Here is a 23,970-nt window from a genome sequence, read left to right on the forward strand (position 1 = left end):
TGGAACACAACATAACAGTTAAAGCGAACCAGATGTCACATCTATCGGCACTGATAAATTTCAAAAATGTATGATGAATGACAAAGAGAAGGAGCAAACCAGCACATATTTACACAATGAGGCTGCAGGATTTAAGTACACATGGGATAAAGTGCTGAGCATGCAACTCCAAGATAGGAGTTGTCTTAGAGGAAACAAGAGAGGGGTGTATGGTTGATAGTCACTGAATCTATGGTGCTTCATTTCTTGATTAGAATCTGAAGCAAGTGTAACTAAATGACAAGGAGTTAGTCTGTGGGTGTTATTTATGTTATTCTTTTTTATGTTTGAAGTATTTCCTAATTTTCCTTCTATTTCAATGAAAGATAAGAGGGAAGTTGGTTGAGTAGGAATGAAGGAAGGGTAAGACACATCAGATCTAAAAGGCTTCCAATTTCCTTAAATACAATTAATCCCAGGAGTGACTCATGTGTTGAAACTGGATCACAAATTGAAGACCAGGAATCAAGGGTCTGCAAAAGCACTCACTGTGATTTCCTGCTCATGCCTTTTGGATGATGGCAGACAATGCCTACCAATATAGCTCCACAGTGCTCCAAGGATGCCCTTACTCAAAGTGCCTGAGAACATGTAGCTTGGAATGCCTAGATTACTTCCCGACCCAAAACATCCTCTTGGCTATGAACTCACTTAGACCTGGAGGCAAATGATTTTGTTGCATGAAGTAAAGAAAGAAGTAGCACAGGGAAAATAAAATCTTTAGTTAGGGACTATACTTTCTATGTTAATCTAATAGGAATTCATGTCTTGTTCAAAATATTTATATGACAACTAAATACCATAATGTCAGGAAGAGACTCCACAAATGCTTACTGTGTAACTGGAACATTGCACCCTCTTCTTTTTTATTTATTTATTTATTTATTTATTTATTTATTTATTTGAGAGCAACAGACACAGAGAGAAAGGCAGATATAGGGAGAGAGAGAATGGGTGCACCAGGGCTTCCAGCCTCTGCAAACGAACTCCAGACACATGTGCCCCTTTGTGCATCTGGCTAACGTGGGACCTGGGGAACCGAGCCTCGAACTGGGGTCCTTAGGCTTCACAGGCAAGCGCTTAACCGCTAAGCCATTTCTCCAGCCCTGCACCCTCTTCTTTAAGATGTATTAATCACAGCACAGCAACATTTCCCATAAGCATAACAATGCTCCGAAATGACAAAGGTTACTGTGCCCCATCCTTGCTGAGCCAAGCAGATGACTTCATTGTGCTCCTTTTATCCTCATTGGCTTAATATTAAGTTGTGAAAGACTGCAAACATTTTTCAAGGCAGTAATGTAGCAAAGTCATTTTGTTTTTAATTATTGGGCTGATTTTTTTTCAATTCCAGGTCTATCACAGTTGCTATATATCACATCTATGCACCCAATAAAAGTTTGAAAAAAAAAAAAAGCTTAAAGGAAGGGAGACACACATCAGTGGAAAGAAATGGACGGATCTGAGTCCTGCTTCAAAGGCTACTCCTATTGTCAGAAATGTTCTGTCATGTGTCCAGCTCACCAAGTCAGCAATATCTGGAGCTTGCCACGGTTGTCCTTGTTCTAAGGATGATGCCCAGCACTCTGACATGAGTGATGGACATCTACCACTACTGGACTTTGTCCACCTCCCAGCGCCACATGTCACCATTCCTCCTTTCATCAAATTCTGCTATGTACAGTTCCCCCAAATGCCACTTTCTCCCTGAGTCTTCCCTCCAGACTGACGAATATACCATGTTCTCTTCCTGGGACATTTTATTCCCTGCTCTTCACCTGGCTAACATCCATTGTTTAGGTCCCTATATAGAGGAGGCTAAATTGCTGTCCCTCAAGCCTTGGCGAGGAGATCCCATCAGCACCTACACAGTTCCTAGCCAAGCATCTACTTTCTCCACAGCACCTCTTCCTTTCACAGCCCGTGCCACTCATCCCCATCAGTACAGTTCAGAGAGAGCTGTAGGTTCCACAGTACTGCCTCCCTCGCCCTGTACTCAGCACTGACCCAGTTCAATACATCTTGGCCAAAAAAATGAATTTGTTTATGGAAACGACTATACAAAATGAAGATAAGAAATGAGTAAGACCAGTGCATTAAAAGTCAGCCACATAAAAAGAGATGGCAGAACATTCAGGAAATTAAAATGCTACTGAAAACCATTTCAATATACAAAAGCTTTATCCACAGCCATTTTTTTCAAGGACTCTTATTACTAAATAGAGGTGTAAATGCCCTTTTATTTAAATAGTGTTTTCAACATAATACACAATTTTATTTCCCTTCTGTAAATGTATATTACTGGAACAAGTCAAACTTCCCTTAAAAGTTGACCATGGGGGCTGGAGAGATGGCTTAGCGGTTAAGCGCTTGCCTGTGAAGCCTAAGGACCCCGGTTCGAGGCTCGGTTCCCCAGGTCCCACGTTAGTCAGATGCACAAAGGGGCGCACGCGTCTGGAGGTCGTTGGCAGAGGCTGGAAGCCCTGGCGTGCCCATTCTCTCTCTCTCTCCCTCTATCTGTCTTTCTGTCTGTGTCTGTCACTCTCAAATAAATAAATAAATAATGAACAAAAAATATTTAAAAAAAAAAAAAAGTTGACCATGGTTTTAAATGCCTATAATTCAGAAGTCTGAGTCAGGAGGATCACAAATTTGAGGCCAACTTGGGCTACATGTTCTGTCTAAAAAAATAATAATAAAACCTTGTCCTTAAATATCACCAGAAAATAGATTCAATTCTTTATTATTTTGCCCATATGCAAAAAACTCAACTTGGATCTAGGATCCACATGCATTAGATGGAAAACAAGTGAGTCACACACCAGGTACAAGACCACAGCCACCCAGAAGCACTCAATAATCTCTTCCCAGTACTTACATGGCAGCAAGATTCCCTTTGAGGAACATTTTAGTATTTTCATTAAATTAAATTATAAAACTGATTTCTAAAGAAGATATTAATACCTTTTAAAATAATTCAGCATTTTAATACTTTTAAATTGTGTTTCATGCATTGAAGTATTTCATGTTTGTGCTATTTCTAAATAGGGGCAGCGGGGGTGTGCTGGATAGATGGCTCAGCAGTTAAGTTGCTTGCCTACAAAACCTAAGAACCTGAGTTTGATTCCCCAGTACCTATGTAAAGCTAGATGCACAAGGTGGCACATGCATCTGGAGTTCATTTGCAGTAGCTGGAGGCCCTAGCATGCCCACTCTATCTAGCTGCTTCTTTCTGTCTCTCACTCTCTCATAAATAAATAAATAAATATTCAAAGGGGCTGGAGAAAAGGCTCAACAAGCAAACATGCTTGACAAGCAACAAGGGCCTGAGATGGCTAATTAGTGACTACATTTGATCTTCAGCACCCACATAAACAGATGGCATGGCCACCAACACCTAAAACCCCAGGCCTATGAGGATCAGAAACTGGAGTATCTCCGGGGTACACTAGTGTGACAGTCTGGGCTAAAATAGCCCCTCCTAGTTCAGTGAGAGACCCCATCTCAAGGGAAGACATAAAAGACACCCAATGTTCTCCTCTAGCCTCTGTATACATTTGCACAGGGTGTACACATCTGTACACATACATATACCATATAACACCACACATACACATACACGTGCAAATCAAATAAACACAGCTAGCTACACTTGCTAGAATAATTCAGGACAAAAGCAAACCTTTGTCTTAGAAACTAAAACATGTTTCAAAGACAAAAATAATATAATTAAGGCAAACATGTTTGGGCATATGGAGCTGAGCAGTCATATTAGAAAAACACTAAATTCATCAGTCTTTCCCTCAGTTCTGTGCTTTCCTTTTCCCATAGGAATTGAGCAAATACACACACACACACACACACACACACACACACACACACACACACTGAAGAGTAAATCCACACAGCATGTTCCTACATCAAACACTGAATGATGAGAATCTGTAATTGTTCACAGAGAAAAGTGGATTTTCTAAACAGGTGAGTGATAAAATCAAACATAGCCTATCAAAATCTGAAACTCTCTATAGATCTTTGAACTTCAGGCAAATGGAGAAGAAAAGTAAGTGTTCTCTCTTGCAAAAACCCACACGAACATTTGAAGGACTGCATGTGACGTGCTAAAGTATCTAGCCCCAAAAGCCACACAGCAGAAGATAACAACAAGCCCATCTCTATTCTGAGTGTTAGTCCACAAAAGTTAGGAAAGTTATACAAAGACCCTTTAAACAAGGATGACCTTGCTCACCATTTCCTCACATGCCCCTGCGACCACATGATCCCATCTGCGAAATCACTGCTTTTCTGGGACCTCAGTGAACCCTAACACATGCTCCAAGTTCTGCCCTGGTGGGAATTTGCTAAGTAAATGACAAGGCAGTTGAACAGAACTCTGTTCCAAAGAAAAAGAATTCCTTTAGGCTGGTGGTATTATCAGAGGTCAAGACACTCTATTCTAACCATCGTTATGTATGCAGTGACCAAGGTTTTACTGGGTGGAGATAAAAGTGTACACCTGGTAATTTCCAACCTCAAGAATCAGACACCATTTTCCCATGAGACAATGGTGAGCCAGGACTGGTACTCAAATCTAGTTATTTACAAGACCACATTGTTCCCACTACATCTCACGGGTGCCATGTTAGAAATGACTGCTGTTAGGGAGCATGTTGGGGGTCAGCCATGAAACACGAAGACAGAACTCACTCTTCAGTTCTATTCTCAACCTTTTAATGCTGGTTCTCAGCACCCACTCGGATGAAAGCTCCATGGGCTCATCTGCCATGTTCATGAGCAAACCTTCAGTGCCTAGATCTATGCCCAGTGCAAAGTAGACATACAATACATGTTTGGTGAGTGTTTCATGCCTTGCTTGAGAAGTTCAGCTTCCCACCACTTTGTACACCAGAACTGCTAATGAGTAATATTTGTAATATATGATTCACTTTGAGAACATCGGTAAGAAAAAACAGAGAGCTAAAACCAGGATCCATAAAAGCCTAGGACACTTAGCATTTCAGAAACACAATGAAGTCAACTCTCAAGCAAAGGCAGCTATGACAGGTGCATTAGTTCCCAGCAATGGTCACACCCCAGTTCTGGGATCTGCGAATCCATTACTTAATGGGGAAAAATGGACTTTGTAGATGTAATTAAATTAATGGACCTGAAAACAAGGAGATTGCAGTGGATTATCTACATGGGCAATCTAATCACATGAGCCCTTAAAAGCACACAGCTGTCTCTAGCTGGAGGCAGAGATATTTGGCAGAAATTATCCATTTAAATCATGAGACGGGGACAAGGATATCTTTAGAAGCAAAGAAGGTCATCTAGGAAAAGAAAACAGGATCTTCATCCCACAACTAACCCTAAGTGAGCTCAAAAACAGATCCGTCCTCAGAACCTGCACTACGAAACACACCCCTGCAAGCATCTTGATTTGAGCCTTAGGAAACTAACAATCAAGCCTGAGTGAACCCCAATATATCTAGCCTTCTGGCATTTAAGAATAGTGTGTGGTCTTAAGATGCTATGCAAGTGCTAATTGACACAGCAGCACTAGAAAAACCAATCCAACCAACAAGGACCCTGACAACAGAGGTAAATAAGTTTCTCTGACTAAACTCTGCTGAGTCATTACTATGCTGTTTTATTTCCCCCCCCCCCATGGTCAGATCCAGTGTGAAGGCTACTGTGGGACACCTGCCAGAGGCCCCCATTTAAGCTCTCCCCATGAAAAGTGTGTGTTACTTTAGGAAAGCCCTCAAGGAAAGATCAAAAAGCTCACCTGCCCCACTAGCCCACCTGTGCAGCCAAATCCACCTGCTGAGAAGTTGTTGCCAGTGGCCCTAAGCTCCTTGGAGGGGCTGTTATCTCAGTAGTGCAGACACTGTGAGCACTCAGGAGAAAATCTAAGTGCATTCATCCTAGAGATAGCATTGCATATAACAACTCACCCCGTACTCATGGAGAAATCCATCTTTTTGAGGGTCTGAACTGAGTACATTTCCAGAACAATTCTGACATATAATAATCACTTAGGAAATACTGTCCAATGAATGAATAATTTTTGAAATTGTTTGTATTTTGCTGTGTTTTCTTTGGTTGGTCATTTAGACAGGGTCTGTGTAGCTAAGGCTGGATTCAAATTCATAACCCCCTGCCTCTTCCTCCCCAGAGCTGTGATTACAGGAGTATGACATCACATTTAGCTAAATCATCATATTTTAAAGTTTAAAAACCATAATATCCAATAAGAGCATCTTCTTTTTATTTTATTTATTTATTTACTTATTTGGTTTTTCGAGATATGGTCTCACTCTAGTCCAGGCTGATCTGGAGTTCACTATGGAGTCTCAGAGTGGCTTCAAGCTCACAGTAATCCTCCTATCTCTGTCTCCCAAGGTCTGAGATTAAAGGTGTACACCACCACACCCAGCTAAAAGCATCTTCTAAATCTACAGAATATGAAGACTATACTAATGTTAAGACACGCAGTATCATTCTCATATGAGGTAAACACTGAGACATGGGCATGATGAGAATCTATAGAGTAGGATCTGTGACAATATGTAGACAGAAACACAATTTTTCATGAAATATTCTCTAGGGCTGCCTTGTTTAGGGTGACTCTGTTAACATTTATCTACTGAAGGAAATATCTATCTGACCAGTAATTGTTTTCAGCAAGTTATACATATTATCTTTGTCAAGTAAATGATAAGCTTCTATTTACTCTAGTATTGCCAAACTCTTGATCTATGTATATAAAGCCAGTGGTTATAATAATGATAAATATACTATCTGCTTATAAAATAAGAGGAGGAAAAGGCTCACAAAGGTGAACATAATTTTCCAAATTCAATGATGTTGGTAAAAAGCTACAATAAGCCAGGTTTGGTGGTGCACACCTTTAATTCCAGCACTAGGGAGGCAAATGTAGGAGGATCACTGTGAGTTCGAGGCCACCCTGTGTCTACAGAGTGAATTCCAGGTCAGCCTGGGCTATAGCAAGACCCTTCCTCAAAAAGCTAAAAAAATACTATAATAAAATGAGTAGAAATATTTTTAAAATATTATTATTTCTTCTAATGATTAACTTTGGGTATACAAATGCATATTGACAGAACAGCTTGAACCTGGATCTGTCTGTGTCTCTGATTATAATTCTTGGCATAATTAACAGCCCATGTGGAATGTTACTATATATCCCATCCATCTACCATCATCTATGAAGAGATTTCAACCAACTAGCAAGAGAAAAAAAGCCCACTGACTATGAATCAAATATCAATGCCAGTATCCCAGCCAAGGCTCTGTTCAATTCAATGAACAACATTCCAAAAAGTATAGAAGTAATTTCATCCCAAATGTATCCTCCAAATCATCTTCACACAGCAGTACAGTGACCATTCACTACAGCCGAATTCAATAGCCCCATATTCTTACCTGACCAAGAGTGATTTTCTCAGAAGAAAGAGAGGGTCAGGAGCAGAAGTCAAGATGCTCCCTGTACCCAAGAGATGTGCAGGAAGCACTCTATGACCACCTTAATCATCATCTGTTCGCAAACCGACTAATTCACAAGGTACAACCACAACATAACAAGATGGGATGAAACCTGGCTGACAGCTGAAGGTGCATGTTCATGAACTCTATCATTTCTAATTCTCCCAAATAGAGAGGTACCTTCAAGAAAGCTGCTAATTTCCAGGTGATAAGGGATATGTTCTACTTTGAATGTAATTCAGGCACTATATGAGGAGAGATTTACACAACAGGTGCTGAAAGAGAAAAAACAACTGAAATAGAATTAATGGCACCATAATAAATGGCAATGTCTTCCAAAAACACTCACCTTTCTAAAAGTTGAAGGGTAAACATTTCAGTTTTATAGTTAAAAAAAAAAAAAAAAAAAAAAAGCAGCCCCAAATGGTCAAAAGAAATGTTTTTGTTTCATAACACAACTATTTGTGCCATTTGTAATACCCATACAATGAAAAAAAAGAAAAAGGAAGCAGTCTGCAAATGTCTACAAAAGTGAGTTTATCTATTTAGGGATGTTACTTAGAGCTATAAACATCTCCTTAAAGAAATCTATCTTACTTGCAATTGTATTATAGAAGCAATAACCAAAAGAATCATAGAACATGATCTAAGCACTTAGTATTTTTTAAGAGCTGAAACAGAGCAAAGTACTTTTGCAAGAAGCAACTCAAAGCCGGGCGTGGTGGCGCACGCCTTTAATCCCAGCACTCGGGAGGCAGAGGTAGGAGGATCGCTGAGAGTTCAAGCCCACCCTGAGACTACAGAGTGAATTTCAGGTCAGCCTGAGCCAGAGTGAGACCCTACCTTGAAAAACCAAAAAAAAAAAAAAAAGAAGCAACTCAAGCATTAGGTCTAGACCAGTCAAACTGCCTAGACTGGTGCACACCACAAGGGCATCTAGAAAGTCAGCAGCTGCAAGAGCCAAAGAGCCTACAAGAACTTGATGGCAGTCAGTCCAGAGGACACATTCTGAGATGTGTTTCTAAGGCTCCACTCCAGGTATGAGCCAGGCACAGGTTCCACAACCATGCATTATTACGATACCCAAAGAATGCACACCTCTCTACAAAGAAGTCATGACTCCCAAAGTTCAACAGGATCACACTGACATTTTATTATAATGAGGAATATCTCTTTTCAGAATCAACTGACCAATTAGAGCGACCCCACCACCACCACCATCACACATCAAGAATGTCAGATGTTTCAGAATGCCATCACAGGACAGAAAATCTAGAGACAAATTTACTCAGGAATTACTATAGACCACACTGCGATGACCAGTATCCTCAGAATCACCTGCATTCTTCCATTAGTGATTTTCTTCTTTGTATGCAATTTTGTCATTGACGGAGCTAATTGCTTTATGTAGTCCTATCTAGTATCACAGTTCTACTGCGACAACCCAACATGCCACCCTTCTGATGTTTATTCAAAAGATGGATAGCCTTCTTCCCATTAATAGGTTCAAGACTTTCTTTTTTTTCTTAAAGCTGGGCAACTTTTCCTTCAAATGAACTTACTCAAAATTATAACATGAAAAAGGAGGTCTTCTCTAGTTGAAACAGGCACAAGGGACCTTGAGCTTGGACTCAGCTACACCCAAAACATTCTTTCCCACTCACTCCTTAGAGGCGACCAAGAGTTAAAAAAAAAAAAAAAAAAAAAAAACCTGAGAAGATATTAAATGCTATCACCAAGTTCCAGCTAGCTCTGTGTTTCTACAATAACAAAGTCATGTTATCCAAAGAAAAAATCTCACATTCCCAAAGCATTAGTGCTTGAAGCTTCTCCGCAGAGCAAGCCCACTCACCACAATGGGCTTTAGGATGTCCATGTTGGAACGCAGCACTTGCTCAGCCGCATCCAGTCTCTCCCTTGGTAGACTGCAGAGGTGGGACACTTCCAAATCACCAAGTTGAATGACATCTCCTAATTTTGATCCATTGCACAAACTGGCTAAATGTAACTGGTAGCCTTGCAAAAACACCTGGAAGCATTTCATGCAGAGACACAAGCAAAACAGGATTAGTAAGATGGGAAGCTGGGCCCTAGAAAGCCCTTGGTGGAGCTTCATATCAATGCAACTTTGAAGGCCTTAAAAAGGGCACCACTGTCACCAACCCACGCACACATGGGGTCTCTCCACTAAGCGTCACATAAAACCAAGGCAAAATTTGCCAACATGTTTCCAACTGGTAGGTGTTATTAGGCACGGTATCCCTACACTCCTGTCCCTCTTGCGCTGTGACATCCTGAATGTAAGCCTTTTTCTTGGATTCTGGTACACATGATTTCAGTTAAGAGGCATCCAGAGTGTGACCTCCAAGAACCACTTATATGAAAGGAAAAACTTCCTAACCATTTTGGAATTTATGATATCTTACACTGGAATTTCAGGAATCATGAGAAAATGATACTGTTTATCTGTAGGTATAGATATTTAACTGAAGCACTGAACTATGACCAAGCAATGTCAGAATGTGGAATGTTTTGTTTTACTTGCCCAGAAATAGAATACTGGAAACCCAGGCTTCTTATTTTCTCATTCGTGGGCTAGTTCTAAGCCATGGTTATCTCTCTTTGCCCACACTTTATCAACTTAACTATCCTTTCTAAATAAACTATACTTCTTCATACATGATCTTCACTGTCCAGCAGACATCAAGCTTGGTAAGAAGAGGGCCCTTGTTTATGAAGCACATGCTTATCTCCATAATAATAGAACCCTGTTTATTGGATGGATGGATGGATGGTTGGATGGATGGATGGATGGATGGATGGATGGATGGATGGATGGATGGATGGACGGACAGATGGACGATTCAGGTTCTTACCACACTCATGACTAACCTTCCCTCCATCAGCTTAAGTGACTGCACCCTGTCCTGTGTGTAGAGCTCATGCAGAGCAGGTGACCCACCACATTTCCATCAGGTTTTCACCTACTGCCAGGCACTCTAGCATGCTTCTCTCTCTTTCTCTCCCTCCCTCCCTTCCTCCCTCCCTAGCTTTGTTTTGTTTTTTCAAGGTAAGGTCTTGTTCTAGCCTTGCTGACCTAGAATTTACTATGTAGTCTCAGGGTGGCCTCAGACTCACCTATCTCTCCTAGCTCTGCCTCCTGAGTGCTGAGATTAAAGGTGTGTGCCACCACGCCCAGCTAACTACGCTTTTCTTTTGCTCTTGACCTTAACCAGTCCTTGTTGCAAATTGCTGGCCTACCCACCATGCCTGTGTTTAAAACACTGAATACACAGAAACTCTCATTACCAGGTGAGGTCTACCTCCATGCTTAGGATGCCTCCTATTTTAATCAATGGCATGTGACAGATATGAAATTGGCAGGGGGCAACTGAAATTATATTAAATGCAATTATTTTCAAAAGTCTGCTTGCCTCTGGCCCACCTCCCAACCACACAACTGGTAACCACAAGACACTATTTTCCTGGTTTCCTAAGGGCAAGCAGTAAGCACATTTTTTTCTAATTTTAAATATTCGCTATCACGTGAAGGAAGTACTTTATTTCCAGCATAAACACTTCTGTTTCTGCACCTTATAAAGACAAGCCAGTGTGCAGGGATAGGCAGGTGTGGAGGCAGTTCCCCTTTTGGCCACAGAAGAAGTTCAAAAACATCTTTTAAAAAAATGTATATCCATGCAACCTGGCCAGGAGCTGTATCAGAATTAACCATGCCAAAGGAAGTTCTTGGAGAGCCCAAAGTTAAAATCCATGTAAATATGAATGAATGTTACACTAATAAATGCAACAAAGATTCTCTTTACGCATTTCTTCTATCTCTAAAACAAACATTGTTTTTTATAATGTGTTAGATTTTATAAGCCCAAATCACTCCAGATCAATAATCCTTACCTCTGACTTTATTTTAGAACTATGATTTTTTTTTTAAGTTTAATTCACTTTAACTTAAAGATCTAACTCTTAGAAGAAAGTCATCATAAATGCCAAAGGACATGCAGGAAATCAGTTTCATTTCAACCATGGGCCCTGCTCTCTGTAGTGTTTGGTCAAGCCAGCCTAAGCAAGGAAGTGAATGTACACGAGAATACACTTGGAAGCTGGGAGATGGCTCAGTGATTAAAAGCAGTTGAGCAATTCTTTGCAAAGCCTGATGACTTGGGTTCAGTTTTCTCAGATCCACATAAACCCAACTGCACACAATGGCACAAACATCTGGAGTTTGTTTGTAGTGACAGAGGCCCTGGTGTGTCCATTGTCTCTCTTTTCTCTCCCCCCACCTCTCTTTCTCTAACAGATAAATAAAAATATTTTTAAAAAAAGAATACATTTAAGGGCTGGAGACATGGGACCCATGTTTGACTCTCCAGGTCCCATGTAAGCCAGATGCATAAAGTGATGCAAGTACACAAGGTCACACGTGCACACAAAAGGGCATATGCATCTGGAGCTCGACTACAGTAGCTGGAGGGCCTGGCATATGCCAATTCTCTCTCACACTCTCTCTTTCTCTATCTCTCTCTCATTATAGTTCTCTCACGTATCAAAAGGCCAGTCTGTTGGGCTTACCTCAAAAAAAAAAAAATAAAAATAAAAAGAATACTAATACACTCGAGCTAGCTGCTTTTTTCAACACCATTAACAAGACAGGACTCCATTCATTTCTTTGCAGGCACTCAAGCAACGTGATAGCCATCAGACCGACTGAGGAGGCAAGTGGCAGCTTACCTTGTGGAGACTGACATCTGCCTGCAGCATGTTCTCCACAATAGGCCTCGGGAGAGAAAGATTGTGTTGCAGGAATCCAGAGAAGGTTTCATTGTCCACCAAAAAATCCTGGAGCTTCAAGTCTATAGAAAAATGGTGCTTTATTTTAATTTTTCATCTCATAACTCCAAAAAAAAAAAAAGCCAACCACTATGGCACAGGTTCAGAAAGGTATCATGCTGATTGCCTAATTTTAAACCAACTGGCAACCACAGGCTTCTGGCTTATGTACACTTAGAATTGGGTTGAGGAGCTTTGCCCTATCAGGAAAAACCTAAAAGACTGCTTTCTGACAACACGTTGAGCCACGCTCAACACAGGCTCAATGTGTGCTCCCACATTCAAACAGTGCACAGAGCTGTCACACACAGTCTTTCCTTGCTTTCCACACTAAAAGACAAACCTTTTAAAAGATCTGATGCATCCTAATTGAGATTTGTTTCATTAACCCATTCCTGTCTCCCCAGTGCCATCTAACACAGTGAAAATTGAAGACATTGAAACCTTCATTCCCACAAGCCATGGGGGCAGATCTCCTGCATGGGCAATGGTTCACAAACCTTACTGTGCAGCAAAATCACTTGGCAAGCTGGTTAAAGGAGGTTACTGGACACCAGCCCCAGAGTACCTGATTCAAGGGGCCTGTGATATGGCCAGAAAATGTTCATCTCTGTCAACTTACTAGGTGATAATGCTACCAGCCTAGGGACTACCCTTTAAAGACCACTGGAATTATCACACTGCGAAGTGTGATTTTACTAACATGGTCTCCTTTTAATTCAAAACAAAATATGTGATACAGAGCTCTAAACCCATGCCCTTGGAAAATATGTAAGCTTATGTTTAAAAAACCACCCTATTGGGATGAAGAGATAGCTTAGCAGTTAAGGCGCTTGCCTGCAAAGCTTAAGGACCAATGTTAAACTCTCCAGGTCTCACATAACCCAGATGTACAAGGTGATGCAAGTGCACATCTAGAGTTTGATTCTAGGAAGCCCTGGCACACCAGTATTTTTTTCTCTCTCTCTCACTCCCATAAATAATTTAAAAAATCCAAATAACTTTTTTAAAAAATCTAAATAACTGGATTGCTAGGGGTTTTCATACAGCATTCCATTATACAAAAAGCCCGTAGGACATTAGAAAAAGCTTTGTTCTGGGCTGGAGAGATAGCTTAGCAGTTACGGCACTCGCATGCCAAGCCTAAGAACCCAGGTTCAAATCTCCAGAACCTCCATAAGCCAGATATCCTTAGTGGCGCATTTGTGTGGAGTTTGTTTGCAGTGGCTAGAGGCCCTGGTGAGTCCATTCTTCCCCTGCTCTCTCCCTTCTCTCTCTCTCTCTAATAAATAAATAAAAAAGAAATAAAAGAAAATGCTTAAATCCTGTTATGTGGATAGAAACAACCCCTACAAAGAACACAGAACTTTAAGTCCTATAGGTAGAGACTATGTGTGACAGTGCCACCTGTGCATCTCATAGCATCTTTCTGAGCCCTAATTCTCCAAAACAAGAAATTTCCAAGCAGATGCTGGGATGCGGTCCTTTGACTCTGAAATACCATCACTTTCCCTGCCTTAATTTGACTGCCCACCTCCTTACCTTCCACTCCAACCTCCTAATAACCTAAATTCTTGCTTGTAATCAAGATAAAACCATCTCATTGTGACCACATGACCAGCAGGGCAGCTATCTGTAGAACTGTGGCCCAGGCACAAATTGACCTCTAGAGGGCAAGCTTTACAAACACAATTCTTTTAGCTGAAGAGAAAAAGGGTTTTTTGTAAGCAGGGCTACAGTGAGCACTTGATGCGAAGGGGCAGTAATTCTGGGAGCTCAGAGGGTCAAACAAAAACACCAACAGCCTGTGATTCAGGTGTTCCCCTAAGGGCCTAGTGAAGATGCATTCATTTGGTCTGTCTTTTAGCATGTAGAATTTTATGTTGCCATTGCCTTTTGGGTCCAGTTTTGTGTCCCCCTCCCCCTCCCTCCCCACCCACCCTGTTGTCTGGTCCTTGAGATGCTTGCTAGGTATCTTGGGTATATTCAGGTTAGTTGCTGTAGATGAGTGAGACTATGCAGCAATTATCTTTCTGTGATTGGGTGAGTTCACTGAGAATGATCTGTTCCAGGTTCAACCATTTTTCTTCAAATTTCATTGTGTCATTTTTTCCCTTACTGCTGTGTAGAATTCCATCGTGTAGATATACCATATCTTAGTTATCCATTCATCTAATGATGAACTTCTGGATTGGTTCCAGCTCTTAGCTATTATGAATTGAGCAGCTATAAACATGATTGAGCAAGTGTCCATGAACTGAGGCATGGAGCTTTTAGGATACATGCCCAGTAAGGGAATAATTGGATCTGTTGGTAACTTTATAGTCGGCTTTTTAAAAAGTGTCCATATTGCTTTCCAAAGTGGTTGTACCATCTTACATTCCCACCAACAGTGGATGAGGGTTCCTATTTCTCCATATCCTCACCAGCATTTATTTTCATTTGATTTTAAATGTTTGCTATCCTTACTGGGTAAGGTAGAATCTCATAGTTATTTTAATTTGCATTTCTCTGATGATTAGGTATGATGAACATTTTCTTAAGTGGGTATTTGCCATTTGTATTTCTTCCTCTGAGAACTGCCTATCTAGCTCTTAGCCCCATTTTGTGAGTGGATTGTTTGACTTTTTATTGTTTAGGTTTGTGAGTTCTTTGTAGAGTATAGAGATTAGGCCTCTGTAAATTGGATATTTAGCATATATTTTCTCCCATTCTGTGGGTAATCTATTGGCTCTGCTTATTGTTTCTTTGTTTGTGAAGAAGCTTTTCAGCTTCATGTGATCCCTTTGGTTGAGTGACTTTTTAAGATCCTGTGGTATTCTTCAGGAAGTCTTTTCCTATTCCTATATCATAGAAAGTTCCTCCTGTATTTTCTTCCAGTACTAACCAAGTTTCCAGTCTTATACTGAAGTCTTTCATTCATTTGGACTTGATTGTTGTGCATGGAAAGGTGTGTGGATCAAGTTTCAATTTCCTGCATATGGTTATCCAGTTTGTTCAGCACCATTTGTTGAAGATGCTGTCTTTTTTCCAGCCTATATTGTTATGGCCTTTGTCAAATATTAAGTGGCTGTAGTTACTTGACCCGAAGTCCAGGTCCTCAATTCTATTCCATTGATCTATACTCCTGTTTTTATGCTAGTACCATACTGTTTATATTACTATGGCTTTATAATATAGCTTTAGATCAGGTATGGTGGTGCCTCCAGAAGTGTTTCTTTGGCTGAGGATATGTTTGGATATGTGGGGCCTTCTGCCTTTCCATATGAATTTTGAATACCTGAATCACAAGGCCTTGGAGAGGGTACGATGTAGACTGAACTTAATCTTCTCCTGTTGCTATTTCCCCCTCTCCCTCCCTCCCTCCCTCCCCCCCCTCTTCTCTATCTCTTTTATATTACTTATCTTTTTCTTTCTTCTCTTCTTGTGTGCTGACCTGTAACCCCAAGTACCAGCATGTGCTATCATCCACAATGAGTTCTTAATCAGAGAGACCTACAAGGTTTCCTGAAATGTTGCAGTCCTGTTCGCATTGCTGGTAGAAATCACCCAACCAAGAGCAGCTTCTGGGAAAAAGAGTTTTATTTGGCTTACAGGCTCGAGGGGAAGCTCCACAATGGCAGGGGAAAACGATGGCATGAGCAGAGGGTGGACATCACCCCCTGGCCAACATAAGGTGGACCACAGAAACAGGAGGGTGTGCCAAACACTGGCATGGGGAAACTGGCTATAAAGCCCATAAGCCCACCCCCAACACTACACTCCCTCCAGGAGGCATTAATTCCCAAATATCCATCAGCTGGGAACCTAGCATTCAGAACACCTAAGTTTATGGGGGACACTGAATCAAACCACCACACGAAAGAAGACAGATTTCTGTCAGAGTACTTAATGACCCACCAAAGATCAGTGGTAAGACCCTACTGCTGAAGACACCATATGCTGTTGGTACGAAACGTGGAGTGACATTGCTGGAAGCTGGAAGAGAGTTAGTCCCCAGACAGCACATCTAGTGCCATAAGGTACAACATCAGCAACTGAGGGAACATGACCAGTACCTGTCCAGGCAACTCATGGTCTAAGCTACTCAGCAGCAAACAACCTGACAAGTGCAATAGTGGCACACAGCCATGGTGGGAAACCAACTGTTCTTGATTGGCTAACTGGTCTGCTCAGTAGAACAGAAACTATAGCTGGAGCTGGGAAACAAGTCAGAACCATATCCAAAAGTGAGCATACTCTCCATTATCAAGCTCCCACCAATTGTGGGCTACAAGAGAGCCTACACCTATTAAATTCTCTCTAAAAAACAATGGTTATCCCATTTATCTGGAGCTAACTTTACTCTCCATAAGAGAATTTGCTTCTCTTTTTCAGATAGATGAATATCCTAAGGAGAGAACCACCCCATCATACATCAAAAGGGCCCCAGCTGAAACTAAGAATAACTGGGGAAACAAGCAAGAGTGTTGTTTTCTTGGTGAACCTAGTACCAGCACAACTGTGAAGGAGATAGACACAGAGAACAATCAACTCCTATCAAATCAGATATCCAGAGACACAGAGGCTCCCAAGACCTCATCACTAAAGCAGACCTAAAATGAACCCAACATGGCTCAGGAAAATTTGTGGTGGAAGAGGGGACGGAAAGAATGTCAGAGCCACACATTGGGTCATGATACACAGAGATATTGCCTCCTACTCGTAACTGATGGCTAACCCACAATGCATGACACATATTCCCCAACAAGGAGGGTCCCTATGGAGGGGGGAGGTCAAGCAGGAGGCTAACAATGGTACCAACTTGACTGTATTCACTGAGCACAAAACTAATTTAAAAAATACCAACAGCCTAACCCCGTTCTCATCAGAACTGAGTGACCCAGGAATGTTCTGCCTTAAACCAACTTCAATAATACTAGAGAGATCTCTAGAAAGAATAAGGAAGAAATGATTCTCCACAGCACCTATGTGGATCACTCCTTGGGTTCTTCATGTCACCCCAAAGGTGTCTGTAGGGCTGCCAGTGTGCCTCCTTGGAATCAGTGGCCCAGCAAGCTGTCCCCTGCCTGACATTCCCATCATACATGACAGTAAACTAATACCCCTGAGCTCACAAAATGCTGAACTTCATCTCCCAGGTCCAAACCCTACAGATTCTAAAAGACAGGCTCTAGCATAGACAGCTCACAGATTGACACTTTCACATGCAGCCTTCACATTTCTCTCCCTTTTTTTTTTTACATTTTTAAATTTTTATTTTAGAGAGAGAGAGAACTGGTGTGTCTGAGCCTCAGTCACTGCAAACGAACTCCAGATGTTTGTGTCACCTAGTGGGCATCTGCAACCTTGCACTTGCCTCACCTTTGTGAGTCTGGCTAATGTGGGATCTGAAGAGTCGAACATGGGTCCTTAGGTTTTGCAAACAAGTGCCTTAGCCACTAAGCCATTTCTCCAGCGCAGCCCTCACATTTCTAACACAGCGTGTCTGAAGCCACAGTGTAAGACATGCTGTTTCACACTGCCTCCATGAAACTGTGCCTTATAAGATCATAGACTATGCGTTCTGTCCCAGTGCCCAGATCAGAGCCTGATACACACTTACTGCTCTCAAAGGTGGCTGAAAAAATACTGATATGATTACAACAAAGGGTCACTACCCAGATTTCCTGTCAGCTAAGTTGGCCTAAGAGGTCAAGAATGTCAGGACTATCCCAAGCCCACACCCAAGCCCTCTTACTCACTAGAATTATCTTTTCAAGTACAGTAGAACAATCCAGACATCCCTGTAGTACAGATAAATAGGAAGGTAAATAGGGTGAAAAGGCAAATGTAATCATGTACCAATTTTAAAAATACTTGGAGGCTGAAGAGATGGCTTAGTGGTGAAGGTACATATGAAGCCTAAAGAACCAGGTTCAATTCCCCAGAACCCACATAAGCCAGATGCACGTGGTCGCACATGCATCTGGAGTTCCTTTGCATTGGCTAGAGGCCCTGGTATGTCCATTCTCTCCCACCTCATAAATAAATAAATAAATAAAATTTTAAAAAGAAACCAATAGTACTGGAGAGATGGTTTAGCAGTTAAGGTGTTTGCCTGAGAAGCCTAAGTGCCCAGGCTTAACTCCCCAGTACACACATGAACCAGATGCACAAAGTGGTATATGCATATGGAGTTCCTGGAGACCGTGGTGCACCCATTCTCTCTTTCTGACTGTCTCTCTCTCTCTCTCAAATAAATAAATAAATTAAATATATATATAAAAGAAAAGAAAAATACTGGGGGGGGGGCTTATGTATTGAGCTCAGTTGGTAGAACACTTGCCCTTTCTGTCTCTCCTTCCCTCCCTCCCTCCCCACCCCCTCTCTCTAACACACACACACACACACACACACACACACACACACACACACACCACTGACAGCCGGAAACCTGGGTTCTGAATCCATTTGTTTTCTAGGTCATCTCATCTATTTTCAGTCACGCACTACCTTACTTAGAAAATGAGAGACAAAGCTGGGCTTGGTGGCGCACACCTTTAATCCCAGCACTCGGGAGGCAGAGGTAGGAGGATCACCTTGAGTTCAAGGTCACCCTGAGAAAACATAGTTAATTCCAGGTCAGCCTGGACTAGGGTGAAACCCTACCTCGAAAAACCAAAAAGGAAAAGAAAATGATAGACAAAACAGGCCTCTGAACACTTGAGCAAAATAAACATATGAACGAACCCTACATGAACCAGTTGGTCAAAAATTTCTCCTCAACAAAACCACAGCAATAAACAGCATCCCTCAAAAGAACTCCAGAACAGCCCCCTCCTTCCCTTGCAAGGCGGCAGAAGTGTGGGAGGGTGACCTGGGCTGCACTTGCAATGAGCCTAGGTCATCCAGCAACACTCCCGGGACAAGCGAATGTGCTTGTCATGTTTATAAGACTCTTCTCTTATGTCAACAGGCTCTGAGAACCAAAACAGCTGGATGTGATCAAACTCCAACTGCTCTCCACTCAGTGAGACACAGGAAAAGAGGCCAATTAAACATTCAGCAATCCCTGATAGTGCACGTGCGTGGTATGGCAGAGCAGCTGGGTGGAGAAGCAGCCCAGAGGGCCTATGATCCCAGATTACAAAGAACTTGCAGTTTGGTCACGTGGATGTACACACATTAGCTTCTACTGTGACACCACCTCTGACAGTTACAACTTCTGTGGACACAGGAGGCTATGTAGTGCGGTTTGCTGGTGCTCAACCTTAGCTGCTACTAAAACCACCTGGGAGTTTTACAAAACTCCCCAAAGTCCCGGCCACATTCCAGACTAACAAGTCAGAACTGTGAGAGGTGTGAATCAGCCATTTCCAGGTGGTGTTCCAGCCAAGTTGGAAAAGCAGCTGGGCGCAGGGGCACACACCTGTAAGTGCTTGAAAGGCGGAGGCAGAGGACTGAGAATTAGAAGCCAGCCTGGAATACACAGTGGGTTCCAGGTCAGCCATGGGCCAGTATGATGGTTTGAATGGACATCCCCAATAGATTCAGCTTTAGTAAAGCTTTAGATTTCCAGCTGCCTGGCTGGAGGAGGTGTCACTGTGGGCACATCCTAGGGTACAGCTCTAATGTGTGGGAGTGGGTCTGGAATTTCCAGCCAAAGATATGCAAAATGCTGGAGCTCTGCCTGGAGTTCCCAATGTGAAGTGTGCTTATTGTGCTGGTGATGGTTGCTTTTCTCCTTCTGCTTGTGCCTGTGAAAGTGGGCCCGCTCCTTCTGCTGGTATGGAACTTCCCCTCCATCTGTAAGCCTCAAAAGTCCCTTCCTGCATACATATGCCTGGTTTGGAAGCAACATGAGGCTATCTACTACACATGGCTACATAGGTGAACCCTAGCCCAATAAGATATTTATAAGACATGGGGAGAAAAGACAGGATTTATTTGGGACCATATACCACTAAAAATGATACAACATTCTGATGCAAACTGGCTGTGTGGTTATTGCAAAGCCAAGTTTTCTTACCTATGAATGAAGATGACAGTATCCAGCTTTGACAGACATGAGGACTAGAGGTATTCATTTGAAAAGCATGAACAGCGAGTTCACGATAGGTGCTTAATAAACAGTGATACTTCTTTTTTTTCTTTTTTTAAAAAATTTTTATTAGCATTTTCCATGATTATAAAAAAAATCCCATGGTAATTCACTCCCTCCCCCCACACTTTCTCCTTTGAAATTCCATTCTCCATCATATTACCTCCCCATCTCAATCATTGTACTTACATATATACAATATCAACCTATTAAGTACCCTCCTCCCTTCCTTTCTCTTCCCTTTATGTCTCCTTTTTAACTTACTGGCTAAACAGTGATACTTCTTGCTGTTACTTAAAAGACTCTTCTTCGGGGGCTGGAGAGATAGCTTAGCAGTTAAGGTATTTGCCTGAAAAGCCAAGGTTTGACTCTCCAGGACCCATGTAAGCCAGATGCACAAGGGGGCTCATGCATCTGGAGTTCGTCTGTAGTGGCTAGAGGCCCTGGCACACCCATTCTCTCCCTCCCTCCCTCCCTCTCTCTCTCTCTCTCTCTTTCTCTGTGTGTGTGTGTGTGTGTGTGTGTGTGTGTGTGTGTGTGTGTGCGCGCGCCTCTTTCTCTCAAATAAATAAACTTATTTTTTTAAAAAGACACTTCGGGGCTGGAGAAATGGTTTACCAGTTAAGGCACTTGCCTGAAAAGCCTAAGGACCCAGGTTCGACCTCCCAGAACCTACCAAAGCCAGGTAGATGCACAAGGTGACACATGCACATACGTGGCACGTGTGCCCAAGGCAGCACACATGTCTGGAGTTCGTTTTCAGTAGCTAAGGCCCCGGCACCCCGATTCTCTCGTGCGCTGTTTCACTCTCTCACACACAAAAAAGAAAAGAAAGACTTTGTACTCATGCTTACCACCATACAACACACAGTGCAGAACAGCAAGGATGCAACACAGCTCCTGCCTTCGGGGACTTTGGGGGCCACTGATAAGGAGATGACAAAGCATAGCAATTAGAGGAAGCAGAAGAAAAAAGAAGAAAGCCAGAGGAAGACAGCTGATGGAAGCATGCGCCCAGATGAAGTTGATCTTCAGGTACCTCGCAGCTAAAAAAATCAGGCTAGAGACACATTCTAAAACAGGACAGATAGCCAACAACCCCTAAAATCTGAGGCTGGTGAGAAGGTAGGACCTCTCATGACAGTAGACCCCAGGACATTTGTACTCAGGGTACCTACTGTGCACACAGTATGTCCTCAGAAAAAGTCCACATATGAGCAAGCAGATAAGAGGAATTGCTGCAAAACCTGAAATTTGGGGAGGGAAGAAGTGAGAGGAGGGTATGTTACAAGGACAGAATATAGTCCACGCCAGTCTCTGTCTTCATGATGCTGCCATCTGGGTAAAGAAGTGAAGACTGGAGAAAGCCAGGTGTCTGAAATTCTCACCCTTCCTTTATCCATTCTTACAAAGTGACCGGCCAATAAGTCACCTCCTTCAGGAAGCCTGCTCTGATTTTCCCACCCTCACACTGGGTCATGTAAACAACCCTCTCCATTTTGTTCTACAGATCTAAGGCAGCCTGGGCAACTCAGAGAGATCCTCTTTCAAAATAAAAATAAAACAAGGCTGGGTGGTAGCTCAATGGTAGAGTGCTTGCACAGCATGCATAAGGTTCTGAGTTCAATCTCCTAGTGCCACCCCCCAAAATAAACTGAATAAAAATAAACCAATGAAAATGATGCAACAGAGATGACTTTGGCACCTGACTCCCTTGGTTGACAGTGAGGTCATGTGAGAAATGTGTTCCCAACCAAGAGAACTGCTCGCCAGCACAGGGTATGCACTCCATAAGGAACAGCTAACAGAACCAGCATGTTGTTCAGGGAAGTCTGCTCTCATGAGCTGCACTAACTGACCCCTGAAACATATTCAAAGTAGATCAAAACAGAGAAGCGGGGCTGGAGAGATGGCTTAGCAGTTAAGGCTCTTGCTTGCAAAGCCTAAGGACCTAGGTTTGACGCCCCAGAACCCACATAAGCACAAGGTGGCACATGCACACAGGTGGGCACACAAGTCTGGAGTTCATTTGTAGTGGCTAAGGCCCTGGTGTGCCAAATCTCTCTCAGGACCCCCCCCCCTCTCAAAAACTTCAGAACTTCGTGAAAAAAAATAAAAGCCAGTTCTGGTAACACAGGCCTGTAATCCCACCTACTAAGGAGGATGGGGTGGGAGGACCACAGATTCAAATCTGTCTGGGGTACATACTGAGTTAAAGGACAGTTTAGGCAATTTAGCAACACTCTATCTCGAAAGTAAACAGAGTTCTGGGGAGGTAGCTCAGTGCTGAAGCGCTTGCCTCACTAGATCAATTCCCAGTACTACAAAAAGAAAAAAAAGAAAATGAGAGGAAAGAAAGAATAAATAAGCCTGGCATTTTCTAGAGAATGAGTAACAGTGATCACATTCGCACTGCACTGCAAGGATGAGCACCGGTCACATAGAATAAGAGACCAGCCATTCTAGGCAAGACAGGGAACACTGAGTGGGAAGGACAGTTGCTCAGTGCTTTACCTTTGGCCAAATGAGTTGACACACATCTGGCTTTTATTAGAAAGTGTGACCGGGGAACACACTCCCTGAGGCACTTTTATCCATGGTGTTGAAGGAGTACAGGGTGCAACAGAATTATCACTGTTGATAACATCAGAAGAGCTGAACTCAAATCCCAGCTCTGCCACCTACTGCTCTGACCCTAAGTCTCACTGGGGCCCTTTTCTTGGTCTGTCTGGGCCTCAGTTTCCTTATATAAAATGGAGCTAATAAAATTCATAGGGTATTATAAAAACAAAAAAGAAAAAAGAATGTGGAAATGCAAAAGAACTGACTAGCCTGGAGTCGTTAGATGGGAAACTGTGAAGGCGTGACCTCCGTCACAGAAAGTGGACATCAAGCAAGCTGGGAGGACAGAAAGTTCTATCCACCAAAAGGCCGAGAGAAAAAGAAAAACAGATTCTCTAATGGAGCATAATATCAAGATAGGCTAAAGGGGATAAGCGTTGCTAATCTAGAGAGATTTTGATGAGTGTAGACTCACTTTTGGAGAAAGACTAGGGGGAGCTTCTCACTGGAGTCTATAATCTTGGTCTCCATAGGACTCTGACTTGGTTCCGAGTTCCAGCTACGCATTCCTTTCCACTAAATGGATGTCATAGCCAATAAGAGAGCCAGTGGCCTGTGTGCCACTATTGCCACTACTGACAGATGTGTACATCTTGTCAGTCTGGTTGCTTTCATAAAGCAGCGAGAACTGAGAACAACCAAAATATATCAAGACAAAAATGATAGCTGACTCTATCAGTCGATGAACCACTCCTAGCACAGCAGCTAGGGCCCAGGTGAAACCACAGAGGAACTGGTGAGATGAGCCCAAGTGCTGCTTCCACAGCGAGCCTGACAACCTCCACCAGGGTGATGAAGACAAACACTGAGTGTACTCAAAACGCACCAAAGCAGAAACCAAGAAGCTGATGAGAGCTTAACAGTAAAGT

General features: G+C 42.4%; 1 protein-coding gene across 1 annotated transcript in view; it reads right to left on the bottom strand.

The window, feature by feature from the left end:
- The window catches only part of Abca1 (ATP binding cassette subfamily A member 1), a 142,410-nt gene that overhangs the window by 61,540 nt on the left and 56,900 nt on the right, over positions 1 to 23,970 (bottom strand). The window contains exons 6-7 of the mRNA XM_004656977.2: positions 12,298 to 12,419; positions 9,404 to 9,580 (exon numbers count right to left, since the gene is read on the bottom strand). Of these exons, the coding sequence (XP_004657034.1) occupies positions 9,404 to 9,580; positions 12,298 to 12,419 (299 nt within the window). The remainder of the gene's footprint in view (positions 1 to 9,403; positions 9,581 to 12,297; positions 12,420 to 23,970) is intronic.

The sequence above is a fragment of the Jaculus jaculus genome, chromosome 1, assembly GCF_020740685.1.
Source record: "Jaculus jaculus isolate mJacJac1 chromosome 1, mJacJac1.mat.Y.cur, whole genome shotgun sequence".
In the NCBI taxonomy this organism is placed as follows: domain Eukaryota; kingdom Metazoa; phylum Chordata; class Mammalia; order Rodentia; family Dipodidae; genus Jaculus; species Jaculus jaculus.